At 38.0% G+C, this 24,397-nt stretch overlaps 1 protein-coding gene across 1 annotated transcript; it reads right to left on the bottom strand.

The window, feature by feature from the left end:
* Window positions 1-2,553: 2,553 nt before the first annotated feature.
* On the bottom strand, window positions 2,554-24,397 carry frzb (frizzled related protein). Its single transcript, XM_008279970.1, has 8 exons — window positions 24,078-24,397; window positions 15,445-15,693; window positions 10,011-10,046; window positions 9,597-9,656; window positions 8,956-9,021; window positions 5,315-5,519; window positions 4,975-5,038; window positions 2,554-3,957 (listed from the first exon to the last, which is right to left on the bottom strand). Exons 1-8 carry the CDS (start codon window positions 24,280-24,282, stop codon window positions 3,898-3,900), a joined length of 945 nt encoding a protein of 314 aa, XP_008278192.1. The 5' UTR covers window positions 24,283-24,397; the 3' UTR covers window positions 2,554-3,897.

Here is a 24,397-nt window from a genome sequence, read left to right on the forward strand (position 1 = left end):
TGAAATTGGGTTCAGCCAATTTTCTGATATATCTGTTCCAGCTACTTTCCATAAACTGTGAACTACCAGCATCTAAAAGTGCATTTTTTATACATCTGAGGTTCTGAGTGCTCTGAACATCCCGACCCATGATCAGTCCAGGTTTCATAATTAGAAGCAGTCTTGACTTCATGATGTTCAAGAGACAAAAAGTCCCACACTACAGATGTTGTTTAAAATCACATTTAATGGTTCAAAACTCCAGAGTTTAACAATATTGCAGTGTTAGAACAGTTTGTTGATAAGAGTACTGTAGTACTAAGTGTTAGTGTGTTTACATGGACAGAGTTACTATGTGATAATGAGATTCTGTGTTCAGACAGCAGAACGTCTTTACAGCTGCAGGGAAATGAAAACAGACTTCTTATGACTTTATTTACTACAGACACTTTGACACGTTGCAGCAAAAACCGTACAGCTGGAAATAGTGGATTTAATAGTTTAGCTGAGTTGAAGGATCACACTGTCCTAGATGGATGAGAGCTCTTTCCTGCAGCCAAGTCAAAAAGTCTGCTGTGAAAAAGGTTTTTAAGTAATTGTGTTGCATTGCACGTGACTTTGTGTAATATGACTGACAGCAGAGTCAGTTGGACACTTTATAGAGTTTGTTTTAAGGGTAAAAAGACAAGCTGGCTGTGGTGTGGTGAAATGATTCATTCATTTCCAAGGGACACAGGTGACTCATGTCCCATAAGACATGTCCTATTGACTGACCCACAGAACAAGAAAAGGTTAAGTTTATAAATGGAAATGTCTGTTATAGCACACAAACATCATGACAGTCTCTGAAACCACCTGTTGTTTACTATATACACAATATGTGCAGGGGTTTAAAGTTGTGAATAGCACTAAGAGGGTATCAAAATACATTTGCAAAATGTCTGAAATATTTTTTCTAATTAATCATAAATTGGCTAGCCAAACTATACTTTTTCTGCTACTTATAATAGTTCATACATGGATGGGTTGTGAGACAATGGACCCCTGCATGAATAAAAGTCTAGTTTACATTTTTTGTGGTTGTCTTGTTTAATTTTGTGGCTTGTGTTTCTTCACTTGTAGTCGTTTTGTGGTTATTTTGTATCTCTTCTTGGTCATTATGCTTCACTTAGTGATGACTTTGTGTCCACGTGTTATTTTTGTGACTGTCTTTGTGTCACATCCTCCACCTCTGTTCCCCCTGTCTTCTTTCCTCTCCCTCCTGTCCTTTCTCTCCAGATGGGTGTGTGCTGGCAGGTGTGTGAGGTGTGGACAGGTCAGCTGATCACCTGAGTGTCTTCTCCTGCGGTGGGCGAGGTCATCAATCATCTACTCACCTCTCCTCCCCATAAAAGCTGACCTCAGACCATGATGTGATGCTGGACTGTAAACTACTACACAGTTAGTCAACCTTGGCTCTGCTCCGATCTGTCTTTTGCTCCATGCCTGTTATTTTATGCTAACCCTTGTTTATGTTCCAGCTGGACCCACCTACGATTACCTGGTTCTGTTCACCATCGCCAACTCCACTGTGCCACTGGCTCCACACACGGTCTCTTGGTTCAACTCTTCTTGGTCATCTGTCCACCACATCAGCTCCCCTCACCTGCCACGTCATCCACCTGTCACTAAGCTGCCAGTCTCCTGTTGAGTCCTCAGCAAACTGCAGTTCCCAAGTTCATGTAATCGCTAAATTTGTGTCTTTGATTCTTCCTGGTTAATCTGAATTCCTGTTTATTCCGTCCTAGCTTGGTGGTACCAAGTTCAGGTTGTGTGTCTGCGAGCAAAAGGAAATTATTTGATCCTCGTTAATTCTGCCTGTTTGAGCGCACTTTGTCTGCTCCTGTCATTTTTGTAGTTTTGCATTGTTTAGCTCATTTTGAAGTTTTTCCTTCACTTTGTGTTAATTTTTTGTCCAGTTTTTAATCCCATCTTTGCAGTAGGTTAGCTTCACTTTGTGGTCAGTTTGTATACAATTTGCACCTTGTTTTTTGCTTTATTTGTTCTTTATTCTTAACTGTTCATTTTGTTCTATTGCGGTTGTGTTGCATCACTTTGTGGCTGTTTGGCGTCTCTTCGTAGATGCTTTACATTATTATGGGTCATTTTGCTTCACTTTAAACAGCTTTGTTTTGCTTTTATGGCTTTTTTGTCTCTAACTGTAGTTACAACTGAGCTCTGTTGCTTTCAAACAAGGAATATTAACGGTCACTTCATACAGAGACTCTTCCGATCGCTCAGGCTTGTCTTTATTAACACGTTTTCAGGTTCAAGGTAACAGATTATTGATATTACTAGAAAATTGCTACATAAAATTGGGAAGTACTAAAAAGACTGACTTCAGACAATGTCAGTGCTCTTCAACTGTTTTTTTTTTTTTTTGCTCCACTTACAAATATAAAAGTTGTGGGATTTCAAGCCTCCAGTTGTGCTAACAGGACTTTGCAAAAACTGGTATTTCACAGAGTTAACATATGATCACATTCTGCCAAGGCCACAGTTGTGGTGCAACTAGAAAAAAATACAAACCAACAGTGACCTGTTGTGCAGATTTAATAGAAATGTGACATAATTTACACTTTTCCAACATTTTGCCCTCCAATATCAAGAAATGCATCACAAACACATATTTTGTGCCTTTAAACGTTGTAACAGAAACCAAAAGAAAATGTTAAAACTTAATAAAAAGGGTTAAAATCCACAGATCGCACAGAGCAGCACAACCAAATCATTTCAAATTCAACATGGCGCATGTAGATTTCTAGTCCAAATGATCCATGGATGGACTAAACCAACTACCACAGCGCAAGACACAACACTTTTGTTACCGTCATATCTCTTTGTGGTCAATTTGTGTCAGACATCATTTGGTTTAACTTTGTAGTCATTTTGTGTCCCTCTGTCGTTGCTTTGTGTCTCCTTGTTTTGTCTTTGTGGCCATTTCTTTTTGTAGTCATCAGTTGTCTCTTTGTTGTCATTTTTTTGGTCAGTATGTGTATCTTTTTAGTAATTTTTAAGCCATTTTGTGCATCCTTTGTTTTGCCTATTTGTAGTCATTTTGTGTGTTCTTTGTTATTTTGCATGTAATTTTTGTCATTCTGTGTGTCTCTGTAGTCGTTTTTCGTATTTGTCAATTTGCTTCTCTTTGCAGTTACAAGACTGAGTTTCCCCAAAACAAATGTTTACAGCCAAGGACCCCTGCCACCTTGTGCCTCCAGGTCTGTGGTAGGCCTGTTTAATAGTCCATCCACAGCTGGATCTCACAATACTAAAGAAGTGAGGAAAGTCTCTGCTGCTCTTGTTTCCCAGGTTGCAGTTGTTTCTCATGCAGCTGTTGTTTCTCTCTGTCGTCTGAACAAAATGTGAATAATCTTCTTTCATTTTCTGCAGAGTTCAGTGAAGTTCATGTCGTGGCTACAGATTTGTCACGGTCCAAATGTCCAAGTCCCAATGGCCTTTATATCATTTAAACATCCTCCAGCTCGTTGCCATGGTGACATGGCCAACATCCAGGGTTTACAAAAACTAGAGCCCCGTAGAGAAACTGTGGTGACAAAGAAAATTCCTCTCCCAAAAAAAAGGTGTCATGTACATACTATATGGCTGTGCGTAGGTTAGGTACTACAGCTTTGAAGCTCTGCCCCTCTCATGTCTTAACTGAGTGCTTTTGGTGTATAAACACACATGCACAAACACACTAAACGCACACTAAATAATGTTTGTGCAAAGAAAATAAATGACAAAAAAAATCCAAACAGTCTGATAGATGAAGAGATGAACTACATTCAGCTAGAACAGCCTGTGATAGTGCAATATCTACACACACACACACACACAACCACACACACACACACAACCACACACACTAACAGTCAGAGCTCAGTGGCGACTCCGGCGCAGAGTTGCTCGGCCTCGTCCCTGCAGGGTCTGATCCCATCTCTGGACAGAAGCACAGACAGAAAGTGAGTCTGACAGTAGACATTATCTGTACATCCAGAAAAGGAGTGGCGACAAATGTGACACAGCCACCAACAGGCAGCAGAAAAGTAGGGTAATCAGCAAGCTTAGAAATCAATAAGTTCATAAAAATCATATTCTGCTGCTGGTATTTGTCATTATTCTACACTTTAAGGTCAGTGGCTGAGTTTGCTCACCTACAGGTCCCAGGGACTAATCAGCAAAACAACAGAATGTATTTACAAAAACACAGAGGAGAAAAGTATGGAGGTAAATTAAAAAGACTGAGAGCAAAGAAAAACATTTGATCAATGAATCCAGCATGGTGAAACATTTTTCTACAGTTGATGTGCAGAGTCGTGTGTTTGTAGAAATTGTAAAAATGAAGCAGGAAGATAGGATGTCGAGCCATCAGTTTTTTCCCCCAGTATTGGTGACACCTTTAGGTGCTTGGAAAAAAACATTTTTTTTCAAGGTTTTCTTTTTTTCAATTTTTGTAAAAGACATACTCAGAAGAAATTCAACTGCTGTGTTTTCTTTCTTTTTTTTTTTTTTTATGATTTATAGTATTATGACTTTCTTATGCTACACAGAAGACTTTGTGTCTGTAGTTGTTTTCTGTCTCTCTATATGCATTTTTTATGCATCTTTGTAGTTGTTTAGTGTCTCTTTGTGGTCATTTTTGATCTGTTTGATGTCATTTTGTATCTCTTCGTGGTCGTTTTGCATCTCTGTAGTGTCAATTTTGATGCTTTGTAGTCATTTGCATATCATTGGTGTCACTTCTGAGTTCTCTCTATTTTGAGTCACAATTACACTGTTTCCATAGAGGTGCAAGACTTTATATTCCAGTGAAAAATGATGCCACAGAGAGTAAAAATGTGTCAGGAGCCAAAAACACATGAAAACTGCTTGGCATTCAGAGGGCTAAAGAAGAGATTAAGGGGCTGAAACCAGTCAGTATTGGTGTGCTTTGTGCATGAATTAAGTGACACACACCTTGACCTTTCTGCCCATTTTGTCCTTCCATTTCTGAGCAATGGAGGTGTCAATCAGGAGCAACCTGCAAACACAAAGACGGGTTTGTTGTAGGGAATTATAGCTGATAACAGATAAAATAGAATTTTAGAAAAATATAACATTTGAGCATTAATTAAACACATTGTCACAATAAAAACTGACAAACATTTTGATCAACTGCTGACAAATGAGAACAAAAACTCAAAACTGCATTGCAAGCTTTCAAACCTCCAACTAGACACATGCTTCCCCCCAGAACAGCCTGCGTAGAGTTCAAGTTTTAAAGTCTTTATGATAGAACCCGTAAACTGTCCTGTACCTGGATGTCTCCTCATTCTCATAGCCCATGATGAGGTACTCGTCCCCTGGAACAAGAGGAGGACACAGACAGGAGGACGAGTAGTAGAGCGTCACAGTCTCCTTGGGGATGTTGACCAGGGAAGACTTCAGCACCTCCTTGACGTCCACCACCGCTGTAGGCTCCAGGCCTCGGTTCCTCACCTCCCTCACCCTCGCCCTGATCACTGGAGGAGGCAGTCATCAGCATAAGTTGACACTTTGGACGCTGGACTTTAAATTTCTCAAACTTACAGCTACCGTGTGTGTGTTTACGTCTGCACACACAAATTGTTATTTAACTTTGCTCTAGATATTCAACTTTGGCCTGGTTTACTCAATTACGGCGTGAGAACAATCGATGACAACTATTTCACAACAGCAGCACATTTTGAAGAATTTCTAGAGTGTTTCAGACTTCTGTAATGTCCACCTTATTTATAAAAACTACATTTCTTCCGTTTTTATAAATGCCCATTCATACCAGTCCTCGGATGAAATTTAATATTTCCCTAATAAGATATTCTATGCTGCCATCAGTGTAATTCACCAACGTCACTGTCCATTCATGGAGTGCCTCAATCCTCAGTGTTTTGGCCCTTTACTCTATCTAAATGTTACCCTAAAGTCACATTTTCAAAAACCATCGAATCAGTTTACATTTCTATGCAGATGACTCCTACATCTCTCTCTCTCCATCATTTAAGTCTTTTTGTAGCTGTTTTGCATCTTTATGGTGGCATTTTGTATTTCTTTGGTGTCATATTGCGTCTGCAGTCATCTTGCATCTCTTTGGTGTCATTTTGTGTTCTTTGTAGTCATTTTTTATCTCTTTAGTATCATATTATGTCTCTTGCTAGTGATGAGTCCGTAGGTAGTTTGTGCCTCTAGTTGTTAGTCATATGCCTCTTTGTACTGTTGTTATTTTACTGTTGCTTCACTGTGAGCAAATGAGCTTCACCGGATGCCAAACAAGTCAATGAATTAGAAAACAACAACAACAACAACAACAACAACCGATTTCTCACTGTATAGCTCAGATAGAACTCAAAACCCATGTATGATTATCCATTAGACAGACTGAGAGGTTTGTTGTGGTTGGAACCCTGAAGACAAATTGTCTGGCTGCTGTCCTTGGTGCTGAAAAGACAGCTGCTACTAAAGACAGTAAAGATGTGAAGCTCCTGTGACGGCAGCAAAAAACACTTCTTAAAATCTCTATATGAACTGTATGTGATTGGTTTAATTTCTGTAACCTTTGAGATCCAAATTCCAGCCCTCATTCAGACAGCAGTCAGCGGTACAAATATTTTGTATTAAGAAAAAAGGTAAAAGTTCATTCTTCCGGGGGGTGGGGATGGGGAGGGGTCAAGCTTTTCTATTTTTAATTTAAAAAATTGAATTATCTATTTTTATTGTCTACATGATTTTTGATTTATTTTGATTTTCACATTTCCTCCCCCTCTTTTATTTCCTTAGTTATGTATTTATTTTACTTATTCACTATTATTACTGTTATTATAGTTTTTAGCCTTGTGTTTATGGTTGTAGCCTCTTTTTTTTTTTTTTTTTTACACCTGTTCTTTTTCTTACTTGGACTTCCCTGGCTTGCAAAATTATCTTTAAATTGCAAAACTTCTCAAGTGCATGTTTTTTTTTTCTGAGGTCAGGGTCTATTGGCTGCACTTGAAGGGGCAGGAAGGTTTGACAGACATGACACATGAGGCAATTACAGAGACAGCCAAGAGAGCAAAGCTAAAAAAAAAAAAAAACCCAGGGGGCAATTTTTCACAATTAAGACTTGTTTCATTGGACTCTGAGCTTCTTGATTAGAAACCTCTTGTGTTTCTATTTTATTGTGAGCCGTTGCACTTTGTGTGCGTATATATATATATATATCATAAAGTGCAAACCAAGTACAGACAGAATGACACCATAGTCGTGAATATATATATGTATATATAGGTATTTATATATATACCAACATTGATGGTGTCATTCTGTCTGTAGTTGGTTTGCACTTTATGATGGTATTTTGTATCATCTTGTAGTTGTTTTGCATCACTTTGGTGTTACTTTACATCTGTCTGGTGTAAATTTCTTTTTCGCTGTAGTCACTTTACATCTCTTTGGATTATTTTGTTTCTCCTTGTAGTGTCTTTGCAGACATTTTATATGTCTTTATAGTTTTTTGAGTCTGCAGTCATTTTGTGCCTCTTGTTGGTAGACATGTGCCACTTTGTACTGCCATCATTTTGCATCTGTTCATGGTATTTTGTCTTTTTGCAGATGTTTTATGTCTCCTTATAGTCATTTCAATTCTGCAGTTATCACAGATCCCATTTCCACCCTCAGATATTCTCCGTCCTTCTGCATTAAAACCCCACTGCAGGAATCTAAATGATATCTTTGATCAGATTTCAAAATCTTGCTTTCATTACATCTTGTTTAGATCACTGCATCTTACAATGAAGACTTGTTTCATTGGACTCTGTGAGCTTCTTAATTAGAAGCCTGTTGTATTTTAGGTTTCTGTGAGCTGTTACACTTTGTTTTGCAGTTTTTCTGTCACCCTGTCTCCATTCCAAGAACACAAAATGAAACCTGCTCTGCTGCCAGCGACACCAGCAACCATCCAGCAGCAGCAGCAGCAGTAGCAGGAAACCAGGTAAATATTTATCGCAGCAAATGGAAAAGTGTCTCAGTAAATCTATGCACACATTTCAGGAGTAACACAGCAAACAAGACACTAAACAAAAGTGGTCGAAGCTGCAGAGATGGAGGAGAAACAGGAGTCAACAGTCAAATAGTCATCATTTCTGAAGACCACCTTGTGCAGAGTGACATGCCGCCACGCTTTCACTGAACTCCTCTGTTTCAGTTCAATCTGAATATTTCGAAAGTGAGCTCTCGTTTAATGACAGCTGGAAAGAGAAAAAAAAATCCCCAAATGGATTCTGCAGCCAAAAGAATTAGTGAAGTCCACATGGAAATCTGTGCTGGATTTGCCAAATCATGCCTGTGTGCTGTAATCATCTGGAACAGCCTCTCTGCTCTCTAATTTAATCTAGCTAAGCTAACGACCTCGGCACAGAAATCTTTCCCTTTACATGAAGGGGAAAAACAGGTCAGAGAGAAGGAATCTGCTCCACAGTTCAGTGACACTAAACAGATTTTTAACAGCCTAATGGAGCTGCACAGTTCAGACTCTGACTGGTGACAAAACCACAGTTTTACATTAGAAATTTAAAGTGTTTTTCTTTAAGCAGCATCACCATTTGCACCTGGATTGGATATTTATACAGTATTTAGGTTTAGACATGAACCAACAAACCACTACAGACTACCAAAATAATGCAAGCTGCATAATAAATGACACTTTTTCTTTGGAAAATGACATTTGTACAGTTTGGGCTTTTTCTAGTCATCAATTAATACAATAAATAAACACGAGCACTTCTGAAATCTGCAGACTGATCAGCCTGAATGGAAACACACAAGGATTTGATGCTCAAATCATCAATAACATGCTATCTTACATACCAATAATTTGTGTTTTTTCATTAATATGTAGTGTCAGAATGAAATACAATTATATCCTGTGTTCATTCATATTTGATTTACCATAGTTGTAGTTGTTCTTCACGTAGGTTTTCAAACTCATCCTGACAGTCTTACACCTGCAGCGATCTACAGACAAGAGAGTGAAACTTGGATGTTAATGTTTTACAGATACAAAGACAAACTGTGTTCAGGCTCTGTCTCCTTTAAAGTTCAGTCTGGGCTGAATTTGGTGTTTCTAGTTCATGACTTATGAGAGTTCAAGTCAACTCTAAAACATCTGTGTCTTGTTGGTTGTGTGAGGGTTAAAAATAAAGAACTATACCGATTAAATCTGTTTTAAATTACCTTGAGACTTCTCAGATTTGTTGCCTTCTTGAACACATACATTTTGGAGTCTCACTCAAATATGCTTTGGTCATTCTTACATAATATTCACTGTACAGAATGATGTTTACTATAATCAATATAAGGCAACCTGCTATTTCACCTCCTTTTATACACATTTAACAAGATGTAATAATTTAACTAGCAGTTTCCCCTTATTCCCAGCCTTTATTCTAAGTTGAGCAAACTAGCTGCAGGATGTAGCATTACAGTTATACAAATACACATAAGAGTGTGTCAATCTTCTCCTCTAATTCTCAGAAAGAAAATGAAAAAACTGATTTCATAATATGAAAACTTTGGGACAGAGTGGTTACCTCCATTCGGTCCTCTGCAGTGGAAGTTGTTGGAGTCCATTGGAAAGTCTGGACTGGATTCTGTCAGGAGATTAAACCCAGTAAGGGACAGCTTTTTAGTGAACTGGTTAAACTGGTTTAGACTGTTACTGAGAAATACATGGTTTCCAGCTGCAGATGTCACTGACTGATCTCACTTGTAGACTCTCTAAGGTAGTTTGTTGTGATTGGATAAAAATAAACACTGGTTAAGATTGTTTATCCAATGTGATCAATCAAAGTTACAGTTTGGACGTTTGATTGGTCCCAAAGTCATTCTTTTTACTTTACATTTATCTAAAACTTTTGCACGGTGCTGTATAATCAACCAATTTAACACAACATGTTTCATCTTCTGACAAACTGATCACAGCTCAGTAAATGTGAAAGCCTCACCTGGGTTACACCTGGATGGGTCCTGGTAGTAAGGATCTATAGAGACACAAAGACACAGCAGTCAGTGTCTGAACTGGAGCTACAAAAAACATCAGCTACTAAATTAATCGCCAACTACTATAACAATTGCTTTGACTAACTTTTTAAGTCAAAATTTTCTGATTCCAGCTTATTAAATGTGATTTTTTGTTATTTTTTCCTCCTCTGTGACTAAACTGAATATCTTTGATTGTTGACATTTTACAGACCAAATAACAAATACACTGATGGACAAATTAATCTACAAATTTGACAATGGAAATCTTCATAGCCGTGCATGATAGAAAACACTTTCTAATTTCTTGCTTATTTGCGACAGAGAAAGGGGAAGAAGATATATTGATGATTTTGGCTGTAGAAGCCAAAAATGTAAAGCCAGACTTGAGGCTTTGGAGTGCATTGCAGGTCAAAGTGAAGATAAAGTATTTAAGTATTTTGGTTTCTTGTGGAACCAAATTCAACATGTGGATTGGTACCACAACATCTGCAGTATAGATGCTGCCATTCTGTACCAAACCACCTGGCAAAGATGACACAGTTGGCAGATGCTGCTCCAAACTGAAGAATTTGATATGCAACCCTCACGTTTTGACCAAAACACTGAGACAGGAGACATAAATTGATCTTCCCAGGCTGGTTTTGGCTCAGTGTTTGACATCTGTAAGATTCCTGAAGTAAAACCTCTGTCCTTTATGTAGAAAAGAAGCCAATTGAGGAGGTTTTGGGTATTTGTCTGGTCAGGATGCCTCCTTTTAGAGGTTTTCTGTAGACAACCAGCTGGACAGAGTTTTAACCTAATTTAGCCCCAGGTTCCTTTTTAGGAATCTGACTGGCTATTACCATGATTTACTAGTTGTAATCAGTGTCATGATTATAGTTATCCAGGAAGGAGCTTTGTGCCACAAGCTCCTATTGTCAAATAAACATTTTTTATGATGAGGACAGATAGGGTGTAATATTGATCCCTTAAGGATACTTGCAGTGTTGCAGCAGCAATTTACATATCACAAAATAAAAACACCTTCTAAAAACATAGACCTAAAAAAATTGAAATAAGATAAAAAAGGATTTAGAATGGGATAAGACAGAACTTATCCTCCATGCAACCTAAAAAAGTGCTTATTTCTTAGCAGTTTAACCAAAAAAATAACTCATAAATCAGTTAATTCTCTTGTCTTCAAAATTTTAATTAGACATAGATTTGAAAAACTCCATTCACATCCATCAGTGCTTTTAAGTGAATAACTTAAATAAATGGTGACTCAACTATTAAAAGTCTTACTAGGTTGGTGCTAGTAACATGTCCATATTATGAATTTGCAAGATAGGAACAACTACAGTGCAGGTAACTGCACATTAAATTCTTGCAATTACAATAAATACGTCAGAAAGAGCATCGAGAAAACATCTGAATCAGGATCTGACAGCAGGTCACATTGTGTAAATCTGCATGCCTTTATATCAGAAAGCTGTCACACAGAATCGCAGGTTGCTTCCAGCTATTTAGGACTACTTCCTTTATTTGTTTAATAACTGCAGCATCCGACTGTGGTAGGATCAACAAGCATCTTTATAGAGAGAGAGAGTTGTGTTTACTTGCTTACAGAGCAACAGCAGTAACTTCATTGATCAGCTACAATTATAAATGATCTATATATGGATCTCTATATGGAGACAGGATGGATCAGGATCTAACAGCAGGTCACATTGTGGACTTTCCTTCACCTCAGACAGCTGAGCTGTTACACAGAGTCACAGTTTAACAGCTGCAGTTTATCGTATCTACAGTTTATGCATTATACATCACTTGGTGTATTGCGTAGTCTCACATGAATGACAACTATCGTGTTACCTACATCTTAATGGCAGAATGCTGTCACTGTATCGGATTGATGAGGCCAGCAATGTTCCATATCCCATTTCTGAGGGGAGCTAGGTACATGTCTCAATTACTGTGACTCCCTTCTCTCTGGTATCAATCAAAAGTCACAGCCTTGCCGGCAACTAGTTCAGAAAGCAGCAGTTTGTCTTCTTACTGGTTTTAACAGACGACATCACATCACCTGGATCTTGGCTTCCCTTCACTGGCTCCCTGTTTGTTCTAGAATTGATTTTAGGATTGTACTGATCGTTTTTAAAGTTTGTCTGAGTTTAGCCCCAAGTTATTTAACAGAAATGCTGATCCCATATGAACCTATCCGCCTTAGATCCTCAAATGGGTCCTTCTCACTGTTCCAAATTTGAGAATGAAATCTAGGGTGACTGAGGTCTTCAGTCACCCCTCATCTTCAGGACCTCTTGGTTTTGGAACGACCTGCCTGAGGAGAAAATGCTGCAGAATCTTCTTTTAAATCACTTCTTAAAACCCATTTTTAAAGGCCTGCCTTTGTGTAATGTCTTTTTTTGAAAAATCCATCCATCCATTATCTATACACCGCTTAATTCTCACGAGGGTCACGGGGGGCTGGAGTCTATCCCAGCTGACTTAGGGCGAAGGCAGGGGACACCCTGGACAGGTAACCAGTCTATCACAGGGCTACACTAAGAGACAGACAACCAAGCACACTCACATTCACATCTACGGACAATTTAGAATCACCAGTTAACCTCAACATTTTTTTGGACTGTTTGGGAGGAAGCCGGAGAACCCGGAGAGAACCCACGCTGCACAGTGAGAACATAAACTCCATGCAGAAAGATCCCAGGCATCCTAACCGGGATGCGAACTGGCAGCCTTCTAGCTGCGAGGCAACGGTGCTAACCACCGAGCCACCTTGCAGCCTACTATTTTACTTTATGTGTTCATTTATGTATTTATGCTTGGCTATAATTTTCTTTCTAATCTCCTGAGACAACTCTCTCCTTGGCTTCCTCTGGTCCATGTTGAGTTGGTCCATGTGACTGACTGATTACAAGTTTGTAGACACCTGTGATGCTAATTAGAGGACGCACCTTGATTGAACATGTCCTTATGGTCACATTATTTTCAGTCTTTTCTAGGGGTACCATCATTTTGTCCAGGCCTGTTTCATGAGTTTATTTTTTAAATAATTCTGCTAAACCACAGTTCAAAAGCAACATCTGATTTCCATTGCTTAATTTTCATAGAATTTTTATTTATTATTACTTTTGTCAGATTCAAGTTATTTCTGTGACTGTTGTGGTTTTTTCTTTCATTAACCGAGGGGTACCAACTATTTTGTCCACGTGTGTGTGTTCAGTACCAATTGTCTGTCAGTAAGTAGTTGTTTGTCAGTAGGATTATGCAAAAACTACAAAGTTGAAATTCATGAAACTTGGAGATGAAGTGGAACGCGACCGACTGAATGACCAGATCTGTACTTCTTTCTTCAAAAATTTGAGATAGGGCAAGAAGATCAAGTCTGGTCTGTTACACCACAAGTTTGCAAAGGTGACTTTTCATTTGGGTGGATTTTGTGACAGCAGAGCTTTTGGCATTGCACTCAGCTCTCTAAAGCCAAAGTGTCTTCGAATGTAACACCAAGTGGGCAATGAATGATGAAACTGCAGATTTCTGTTCCAACAGGAGACAAACTTCTGAACAGGAACATTCAGACCTGAGTCCCACAGAAAATCACTGGAATGACTTCAGCGATCCACCCTGACCGAACCTCGGAAGAAAATCAACAAATTACATCGAGGGAAAATCCCAAAGCCCCCCTGAGCCGAGCCGAGCCGGGGCCGCTCGGAGATACGTGGGTGTATCGTTATGGAGGTCGAGGGGATTGAGATGAGGGTTTTTTTCGGGACCTGCTGGTCTTGGGCCTGTTTAAAGAAGCAGAGGACAGTGAGGGTTTTATTGAGTGTAAAATGAGTGGGCCGCCTGTATCAAGGAGCTCTTTGAGAAAGTCAGTGGGAGTGAAGTCGGAGGGGAAATGAGTCACGCTATCTGTTGGAGAGGGAGCAGAAACAAACTGCTGAGAGGAGAAACATGACAGAAAACACTGCTGGGGCTCAGCTATAAGAGAAAACTTTCCAGGTTCTTCAGAGAGGACAGGCAAATATTCTAATCACAAGTAGCATCTGTACTGACAGAAATGAACATGTGCATCTGAGAGGTTTAACGTGCCCCTTTTTCTATGTTATTGCAAATATACTGCACTACTCAGATATGCAGATGAGCCATTTTATGAACTTCATTGTTTGAAAAGTTGAAACTTTTTTGAAAATGCTGTGTTGAAATGTACAACAATCCCCCTAAAGCTATAAAAATGTCTGTTTGCTTAATATGATAAATGAATGGAAAATGCCAAATTCAACTGGAGCTACAGTCGTGTTAGAAAGTATAAACTTGAGGCAAAAATGTAAAAAGAAGCAAAACATTTGGGTTTGTGTTTAAATTTAATTACCAGTGGTCGCTTCTGCTCGGATAAACTTCATCTTAAACTTCAAAAGAAGGAGACCATTTCCTCTTTGTGATGTTTACAGAAATTAGTTTGAGGCTCCAAACAGTGACGCAACGGAATACAAATTCTGTAATCTGAGATCAACACTGCCGGGTGTTTGTAGATTTATAAATGTGAAATAAATCTTTGTAGAAAACAAACAGCCAAACGGAGAAAATCTGAGCGGATGTCGGACAAAGTGACCTGTACGAGTAAACACTTCAATAGGTTGCAGACCGTCTTAACAACCGTAACGAAGCACAGAAGGTCTGAATCAAGATTTGGATTTTCCCACATGGGGCTTTAGTAAAAGATGTTCTCTGCATTTAAACAGTTTGAATGTGGGTGTGTTTTTTTTTAGCAGTTCCAAAATCCAAGAAGAAGGAATGGAAGCTGCAAATGTTAGCATGTCTGGCTAACTAAGAGATCAACAGCAATGTGGCGATTAGAAACCATACATTGTCAATGAAACTTGATGGCATGTAGTGAAAACAATGTCCACAGCTTTGGTTCCTGCGACTTTAATCACATCAAAATGGAAGATTTGTGATGGAAGATTCCTGCTAAATAAACCACACGTATAATTCCTGCATTAGCACCAAAGATGTCCCAAACAGATCAAAGCATTTTTTAACTGATCAGTATCAGCCTAAAATTAAGCCTGATCCACTGTCACACAGGTGTAGCAAATGGAAAGCACCTGCTGAGTTAACACTGAACATACACTGTTCTAGTTATGAACAGAGGTAGTAAAGATACTCTTTTGTTTTATTTTTGACTTTTTTTGTCTTTGCCTTGACAACTATCACAAAGCAAATACACTACACAGGGAAAACAGCTATTTGTACAAAGCAGTCATCATGTTTTTGACAAATAAAACTTCCTATCGTTTCGTCTGAAGCCTAAAGCAGTCCTGTAGGCAACCTTCCAACCATTAGCTGCACTGGAACACACAGTATGATGATAATAATATAAGATGACAACTATACCTGGTCCCTCCGCCTTGACGATGGCCTCCGGTGAGATGCAGACGCCGCGGTCATACAGCGGCAGCTCGCTGCAGGCCAGGCTGTCTGGCCAGCTGTGGTTGTAGCGTTTCATCACTGGCTCGCAGCCGTACTTGGCCCGCTCGCACACCGCCTTACAGGGTTTGATGGGTTCATGCTGGAAGTCAATGGTGCAGATGGGAGCGTACATGGCACACAGGAAAAAGAGCAAATCTGGACTGCAGCCAGTACCTGAGCAAGCAGAAAAACAAAGACTGGTGTGTTACCACAAGCATTTTTCTGATCAGCAACTGATGATATCTTTGATTATATGCACTATAATGACATCTGAGAAACAGAAATCTTTATATTTTTTCTTTTAAGCCTGTTTTTGGATGTATTTTGAGAAAATTAGGTGACCTGATGCTGGTAGGAAACATGGCCTGCCAAGTAATGATCATTTTCATTGTCGATTACTATCTGGATTACTTCTTGATTAACAGATTAGTTGATCGGTCTATAAATGTCAGAAAATGATGAAAAATGTCCACCAAATGTCATGTTTTTGTCCACAACCCAAAGATATTAATTTTATTGTCACATAGGAGCAAAGGAACTGTAAAATATAACCTTTTAAGAATTTGAAATCAGAGAATTTACACTTTTTTTTTCTTACACAAATCACTTCAATAAAATGTATAATTTACCAAAATATTCGGCAATTAATTTGACAGTTGATAACTAATCGATTAATCAGTTAATCATTGCAGCTCAACTAGTATGATGAGCCACCGCTGACTTCAAAGGATGGTTATTCAGTCTCAGTTTAGGTGTTCCTTTTCCACCAGCAGGACTCCCTGTTCTTACATCAGTGAAGGCGTGATGCGTTCAGGGACCTCCGGCTGACCACACACTGGACTTATAATGACCACCATCCTGCTGCAAGTTTCACACAGACCAGAGAGAGTTCAGCGCTGGGCAGAGGACGGATCAGAGTTTTTATTGCCGAGGGCCTGAGGTTTGGCTGCACAGCTTCACAATGAAGTCACAGAAATATTTTGAACTTGTGACCTGAAACTGCTTCCTGGTTTCTGGCTTGCTGGTCTTTCATTAGGACATTTTTCTGGTTGAAGCTTAGAGCCTTTCCACTTTCTCTTTCCACTCATCCAGCCTCAGCTGAGCTCTGAGTTCAGTCTGTCCCTGAGTGTATTTCTAAGACTGAAACAACAGGGCACTTAATACAGACTGTAAACGTTGCTTTAAATTTACATTTAAGGGTATTTAAAAATAAGACATTACTGCAAATCTCAATACTGATGACTGTGAGACAATTATCTAAAGAAGGAACTTAACTGCTGATTTAAATACTGTAAAAAATAGTGTGAATTTACAGTCAAATGCTATGAAGGAACAAATTACCATTTGTGAAAATACACATTTTTGATGACAGTATTCACGGTTTTGTTTTTGTTTTTCTGTTTTTTTTTACATAGAAATTCTTTTTGTTGTTGTTTTTGTATTAGCCTAAAATTTAACAAAACAGAAAAAAATCTGTAAAATAATAAATTGTTCATACTAATTCCACTTTAACAGAGCACTGTCTTGCTGCAGCTCTCTTTGTACATGCACTCTCAATATTTATATTTTAAAGACCCATTATTAAGGTTTGCATTTCTCTGTAACGCAGCCAAAAATATATATTTACATAATTAAATTAATGCAATAAATGTGCCTCGCAGGTATCATAGCAGGTGTCTTACCATTTACAAAGCTTATCGGTTAGCTCCTTATACAGAGTGCAGATGCTGTCTGATGGGAATAATATTAGTTCTGTAGGCATTTCATTATAAAACTATTGGACCAACTTAATTTGATGATGATAAAATGTGCAGGAACCACAAAAAGAAATGAAATGAAGAAGAATGACATTTTACAGAAATTCCTTCAATAGCTGTTGAGATATTTCCTACAAATGTCATAATGGGGCGACACACAAAGTCAGTGCATCACTGAAGCCAGTTGGACTCACCCTCTGGGGAACATGATTGTACTGAATTTTATGACAATTTATCCAGTAGTTGTAAACAGTGGTGAACCAACTGCCTGACATTAACCTCCCCACTACTACTGCAGCCAAAAACAAGCACAAAGTCATCCAAGAAGCACCAAAAATCTCCCAAACCAAATCCAAAACATATGACTACTTTATTCCATATGTCTTCTAACCAGATCTGAAGTACTTCTACCTGCTCTAACAATCCACATCGAAAGACTCCTCCTGCCTAAATCGGATCACAATTCTATTTACGTCAAAGTCTGAGCAAAGCAAGTGTGCAATATTTACCTTTTTCTGGGAGAAATGTTGAGATAAAGAAAGTGAAAATGGAGACATATTGTACACTTAGACAAATATATTCAGTTTACTGAGCCAGAAGGTGTGTTTACAGAACGTGCAGATCTGCAGAGCAACGATTTTACCTCAAATAATACAGAGATTGTGATATGTGGTATCAGCAGGTGTGTTGAGAGACAACACGAGACCAGAATGTTCTATTCCCCTGTCAGAAGGAGAACACGGGGAACAGCTCCAGTTTGTCAAATGTAGACAAAGTTTATGTAATGTAACATGACTTGATCTTTATCCTATATCCTTTGCATGCAAAGAACAAAATGCACCATTACGGGCTGTTTTAGAGAAAAGTTTTGGCGAAAAATAGCAGCAACAGTTTAAAAGTTACACAATCCTCGCAGCACATGAACAGTTTTTCAGTTTCTTGCTGATTTCTGCTAATTCACAAGCAAACAAACTGTGAGAGCTCAGCCATACCTGACTGCTCCTTTCAATTACAAAACCAAACAAAATGCCAAAAACATTTAGCTATTGGACTGTAGTCATAAGCATTTGGTTGGATCAGTTACAAACCGTTGGATACCTTTGCTTGTCCTATTAGTGTCCCTTTTCTTTCTTTTTCCCCCTCTTCTGCATCAAATTTGACTAATTTGACCAACTTTTCAGCCAGTTAAACCAAAAGGTCACCACAGTGGCAACATGGTGTGATGTTAACTTTGTGTTCTCTTTAAGTGTGGCCCCACAGAGCAGCGAGCGTGGCTGTGAACTCTACAGTACCCATATATACTGTATAGTGTGTTAGTCGCAATCCTTTGTGCAGTGAACAATATGTGACTTTTGGAGTCTCATGCAAGTATAAAAAACATCTCATTTCACACAACAGACTGCAACACATATACTGCATGCAACAGTATGTAATTTGTAAAGGCAGCTGCAGTATGTACTGAAAAGAAAAAGCGTGCAATGTGTTTTTTAACCTCACAAAATCCCAAAAAGTGTTCCCAGTTCAAAGTTCTGTTCCCGATTTAAAGCTAAACAAACCAAACTGAGGGAAAAAATACGACCTCCATCTCATTTTTGTGAGTTTTTCATAATTTCTATCAGTTCCAAAAACTCACAAGAAAATCTGCTGTTTCAGGTCTGACGGGAGCCTTGATATCTTCACCTTAGAAGATAAAACTCAGCTGTATGCAGACTCTACTTTGTTAAACAGTGCATGCAAAAGAAAAAAAAAACAAAAAAAAAACAGTGCATGCAAGACTATTGTAAGTACAGCAGGGCTTAAGCAAAGCACACCTGACGTATTTGGGGGTATCTGTCCAGATACATAACCTCAGTTTTAACTGAGGTAAGTTGGACATTTGAACACCTTAATTTCCGCTTTTCAAACAAATTTTTGGACTGAGCTGCTGTGCTGCAGTAACTACAGCCTTTTCTGTGCACAGACACCTAAAAGCATCGACCGTTGTGACACGTGACACTCTTGCCCTTTAAACTACATGAGTTTCTGTTTCTACATGAGCCTGTGGAAAACACTAACATATGATAAATGCCTAACAATAAACATCCCATTTATTGCAAAGAGTGAATTCCAAGTATGGCTGGGAACAGAGCTTCTGCTGCCAAAGCATCGACTTTCTGAATTAAAATGTAAAAAACAAAATCATAATATCTCCAAGAAACGTTCCTTTTTCAGCGCCAGACAGCAGCGAAGAATCAAAAAATGACAATAAAACTTAACATTGCTTGGAATATACCAAAGAAGAGCTTCCTTTTTCAACTGGCTGAATATAGAAACATGTATCTGCACCTCTTGTTTAAAATCATTTACCCAATATGTAAAGAAGACACTGACAGAAAGTGCAATGCTTGTAGAAATCTATTGTTTGCCTCAAAAAGGCAAAAAGTCTTTGGAAACATTCAGTAGTATCTGTTAAGATACTCTGTCATTTCTTGTGTTTTGTGGACACCATCCATCGCTCAAAGACAGATTCAACCAGAAGTTTATGTTCTCCACAGTCTTCCTGTAACTAACTCTGTGAGTGACTGGAATATTCGTGTTCCTGCAGCAGCCACCCAGAACTGTGATGCGTGGAATGACAATCTTGGATCAGGGCTTCAGTCAAACCAGAAACCAACACTGGGCTGGAACTCTGACCAACTCCTCAAAATATGGCTCCTCCATCACCAAGTGCTGTTACATGAGCCAGTTTCCCCCTTTTTTTCAAAAAAGAAAAAAAAAAGCTTAATCAGAATGACGGTTTCCACAAAAATGTTTCCATAATCTCTGAGTGAAACGATGGTTTAAGGGCTCGGATCACATCCAGCTCTGCTCCAGCAGCAAACTCTTTCACTGTTTAATTCCTCCTGATCATTCAACAGGAGACAAAAGAATCACAGCAGCTGATGTGATCTAGAATTTATTGGAAAAATGCAAAAGTCAAGGGTCAGTTCACCTAATTTACTAAAAAAATAAAGAAATTACAGCCTTTATTTGTACTGATTATGACACTTCTTTCTCCGTACAAACTGTGACCATTTCATCAGTAGGCGTGCTTTGTTTAAAACTGGGAAAAGTTCAGAAAAGCAAATTAAAAAACACTTTGCATGGTAAATCATTTAGGAAAACCTTATTTTAAATTTTTTTCCTTTGGGTAAATTAAAGATAATGTCATAATAACAGACAATATTTAGCAAAATCACAGAAAAAGTTTTAGTTTACACATTGTAAAAACCAATCTTTAAATTTAAATTGAAATGAATTAAAAAATAAACAGGCCAAACTGTTAATGGCACCCACATCAAAAATCTGTATGTTTATAACACGACCATAAAATTACAGCTTTACTGTTTACTGTTTGCTATTGCAAATATTTTTGTCCACTATCAACCCAACATCATGGTCAACTTGGGCAGAGCAAAGGATGCAGCTTCGATGTTCCCTCAAAATATACAAAATTAGCAGCAGCTACTGGAAATAGAAGTGTATTGTTGAGTCGGCAACTGGACAGATACATCGACTATCTGCGATTTGTTGAGGACATTGCCGGTTGGGATTCTTGCCATTTCATTTTGCTAATTTAATGGTCCGGTTCCCTGACAATTCAACTCACTAAATCATTAACCTGCAAAAGCACAATTCAAAGTGTGAGCTCGTAGAAACTGGCAACTGGAGCTGTGTTTGTGAGAAGTACAGTAAATCAGCAGCACATAGCTCATGCTGTCTCGATAGTTATATAACAGTTACGCAAATGTTGTGTAGCACGTTTGCAGGCCCAGTGGTCCAGTTCATGCCACATAAGATCTGTGCACTCTCCTTCTCCTGATTACTGCAGAATTGGTCCAGACGGTAAAGGCTAGTTAGCATCTATTAGGATAAAGTAAAGACACTTAACCTAAAACCAGACATCTGCCTACAACAGTTAAGGGCTGCGGACCCAGAAAAGTAACACGACTCTTTGCATGCTTACATTCACTGAGGAGACAGTGTTGTGTTAAGAATATACTCATTTGTCCAATTTGGATACATCACTTTTGAATACATTTCTGCAGACGAATTCATCCAAAACTGGACGCAAACTATTTGTGAACTCCAGATTGATTCTATGCTCTAAATGTGCACAGAAAGGAGGGTTGCTGGTTTTTGAAACAGAGAAATTAGGGTGCAGGTCTATAAAGACATATGATTTTAATAAATCCCTGCATATGAAACACTGTTCTAACGTCAATGAACAATTTTTAAAGTAGCATCAGACGCCTTCAAGAAGATACTGGCAATGCCTGGTTGTTGAATTGACGGTGGCCAGTTGGAAAATACCAACAAATGGCCCAACTCTGGTGCATTGCTGTTTGTTTGCACATTTCTGCTGCTAACCGCTAAACAGCAGAGCAGCGTTAAACTGTGACGAGACGCACAAATGTTCATCACAACACAAACAAATCTCACATAAAATCCACAGTATGGTCTGCTGCTCCTGAAAACTGCTGAAGTCACAGTTCATGTGCTGCTGATGGATAAATACAAGGACCATCACTAAAAGAAGCTGTTTCACCTGCACAACTGTGTCAACAGAAAAATCCATCAGTCCAGCAGGTTTTCAGTGTAAGCGGGTGACAGACAGAGCAAATATTTGAGGAGGTCGGTGCAGCAATATTTTTCCGTCAAACGAGTGGATTCACTGTTTGAGAATGTACATCGATGTTGATGATCATCAATAAGCATTATGTCCACAATCCACAAGGACACACTGTGAGATGTTTTAATAGGACCCATCTGTTTGAAAGAAAGTTCTCTGAATGGAAACTGATGATTATTGATTACAAAAAGTAAATTGAACAGGCATGTTTCTGTTGGATGTTTTACACCATAAACCAAAATCTATTCACTTCCTGAAAACTCAGAGACACCATTATTTGTTTCTTTTCTTTTCTCTTTGTGTCTTCTATAAGAAATTCTCTTTTACCTTGTCTTTTTTACTTATTCGATTCTATTTGTTTTAGTATAAAATTTATATTTAAAGCTACAGCGCTGAAAATAATTATAATTATCACTATGGATTCATTTGCTGGTTATTTTTTTAAATTATTTTGATTGCTTTGTAAAATAGTAAAAAAAAAAAAAAAAAAAAGGCAAAAAAAAAAAAACCATTATAAAATTGCAGGAGGAGATGAATGATGTTTATGGACAATCCAGGAGTCAGAACTTTTTAATTAGTTCAATAAGTTATCAGATTTTCACACTGGAGTCGTGGAACTTTAATTTCATCATATTTCTAAATTATGTTTTAAATAAGAAGAAATCACTGCTGAGGTAAGTTAATTAGAAAATTACTTTTATTCATGAAGAGTGATTTTTCATGTTAATCAGTCTGTGGTGGACATTTGACAGTGATGGAAAGTAATTAAGTACATTTACTTAGTTATTGTACTTAAGTACAGTTTTGAGGCCCTTGTACGTGACTATAGTATTTTTCCATTTTATATTACTTTCCATTACATTTCTGAGGGAAATATTGTACATTCAGATGAAGATTTGATGCAATGGATAATATAGCAAGCTTTTAAAATCCAGCATAGGGTTTCAGATAAAATCAGTGGTTTACTTTTTGAAAATGATTTACAGTTTTTTTTTTTTGTTCTTGTTGTTTTTAATATATTCACTATATCATTAAAACATGGTTGACAATAAAAGATCAAAATCAAAATCTTGACAACCAAAGAAAAAAACCTAAAGAAATGTGCATTAAACCCTACAAATGGCAAAATATAAATAAAATAAATAAATAAAATTATGCAAATGGGGAAAATTAAAACAAAGACGAGGGAAAAAATATGATTCTATGAAGAAAGTATGACAAATATGAAAAAGTCAAAATTTATATCACTAAATATGTACAAATCTGATATATGTATAAAAATATAAATTGTAAAGTTCAGCAAACTGCAAAATTAACTTCTAACTCAAGGTTTATGTTTGGCTCAGTATGACAGCAGTTGCTGCATTCATTTTGGAGCCCTTCATCAAACCAATATGTATACTGTTTAAAAACATTTTCTAAAGGCATTTTTTAAACATATTCAGTATATCATTAAAATATGGTTTGCAATTTTTAAAGAACTAAAGAAAAACTTTAAGAACTGTGCATTAAGCCCTGAAAATGGTCAAAAATAAAATAATAATAATAATAAAAAAAACTTCAATAGCAAAAAAAAACCCCTTCAGAATAAAAAATAAAATTCTATGAAAAGTTCACATTTATAAAATTAAATATGTAAAAATTTAAATATATAGAAGTTGTATGATTGGCTCAGTGTGAGAGCAGTTAGTGGAATAATTTTGAAACCCTTTGTCAAACCAATACTTTTAAAAAAAACTAAAGTTTTTCAAAGAAAATATTATTAAGAAATTTTTATATGAATTCCATTTTTATTATTGTCATCCAAAGAAAAAAACTTAAAAACGGTGCATTAAACCCTAAAAACATTAAGAAATAAAATAGATAAACAAAATTGTGCAAATGGGGGAAAATACTAGGACACTAAAAATAAAATAATAAAAAAAATTTGCGGGACGAGAAAAAAAAATGGGAAAAATATGAAATGCTCCAAATTTATGCAAGTAAATGTTTTGTTTGTTTTTGTTGTTTTAAAGAAGAAGAAAAAAAGACTTGTAGCTTCAAAAGCAGACTGTAAAATGTAGGTTTGACTCGGGTTTGTCTCAGTGTGAGAGCAGTTTGTCAGTTAATGACGCCCATTAAAGAATTAATGAAGAAGTTCATGAACTCACCCAGCAGCCCCTCGAACTGCTCGATGGCCAGCACCGCGTTGTCCTGCGTGCTGTGGTGGAGGTGGTTCGGCATCTTGGTCATGTTCCACGGCATGGACCGGCACAGCGGGATCCGCACCGGTTCACAGGACGCCGCCCGGACCGCAGCCGGCCACAGCGCGCAGGAGACGGCCAGCAGAGACACGGAGAGTCCCGGAGAGAGCATGTCGGTCGTTAGGTGGGTTTAGGACGCACACTGGATTGACGGCGGAGCGCTCGGTGCTCCGGTACAGCTTCGGCCACTGAGTTAAATCCGGACCAGGACGCGCTTTTCCTGCTGA

Source organism: Stegastes partitus, unplaced genomic scaffold (genome assembly GCF_000690725.1).
Source record: "Stegastes partitus isolate 25-593 unplaced genomic scaffold, Stegastes_partitus-1.0.2 Scaffold177, whole genome shotgun sequence".
Lineage (NCBI taxonomy): Eukaryota > Metazoa > Chordata > Actinopteri > Pomacentridae > Stegastes > Stegastes partitus.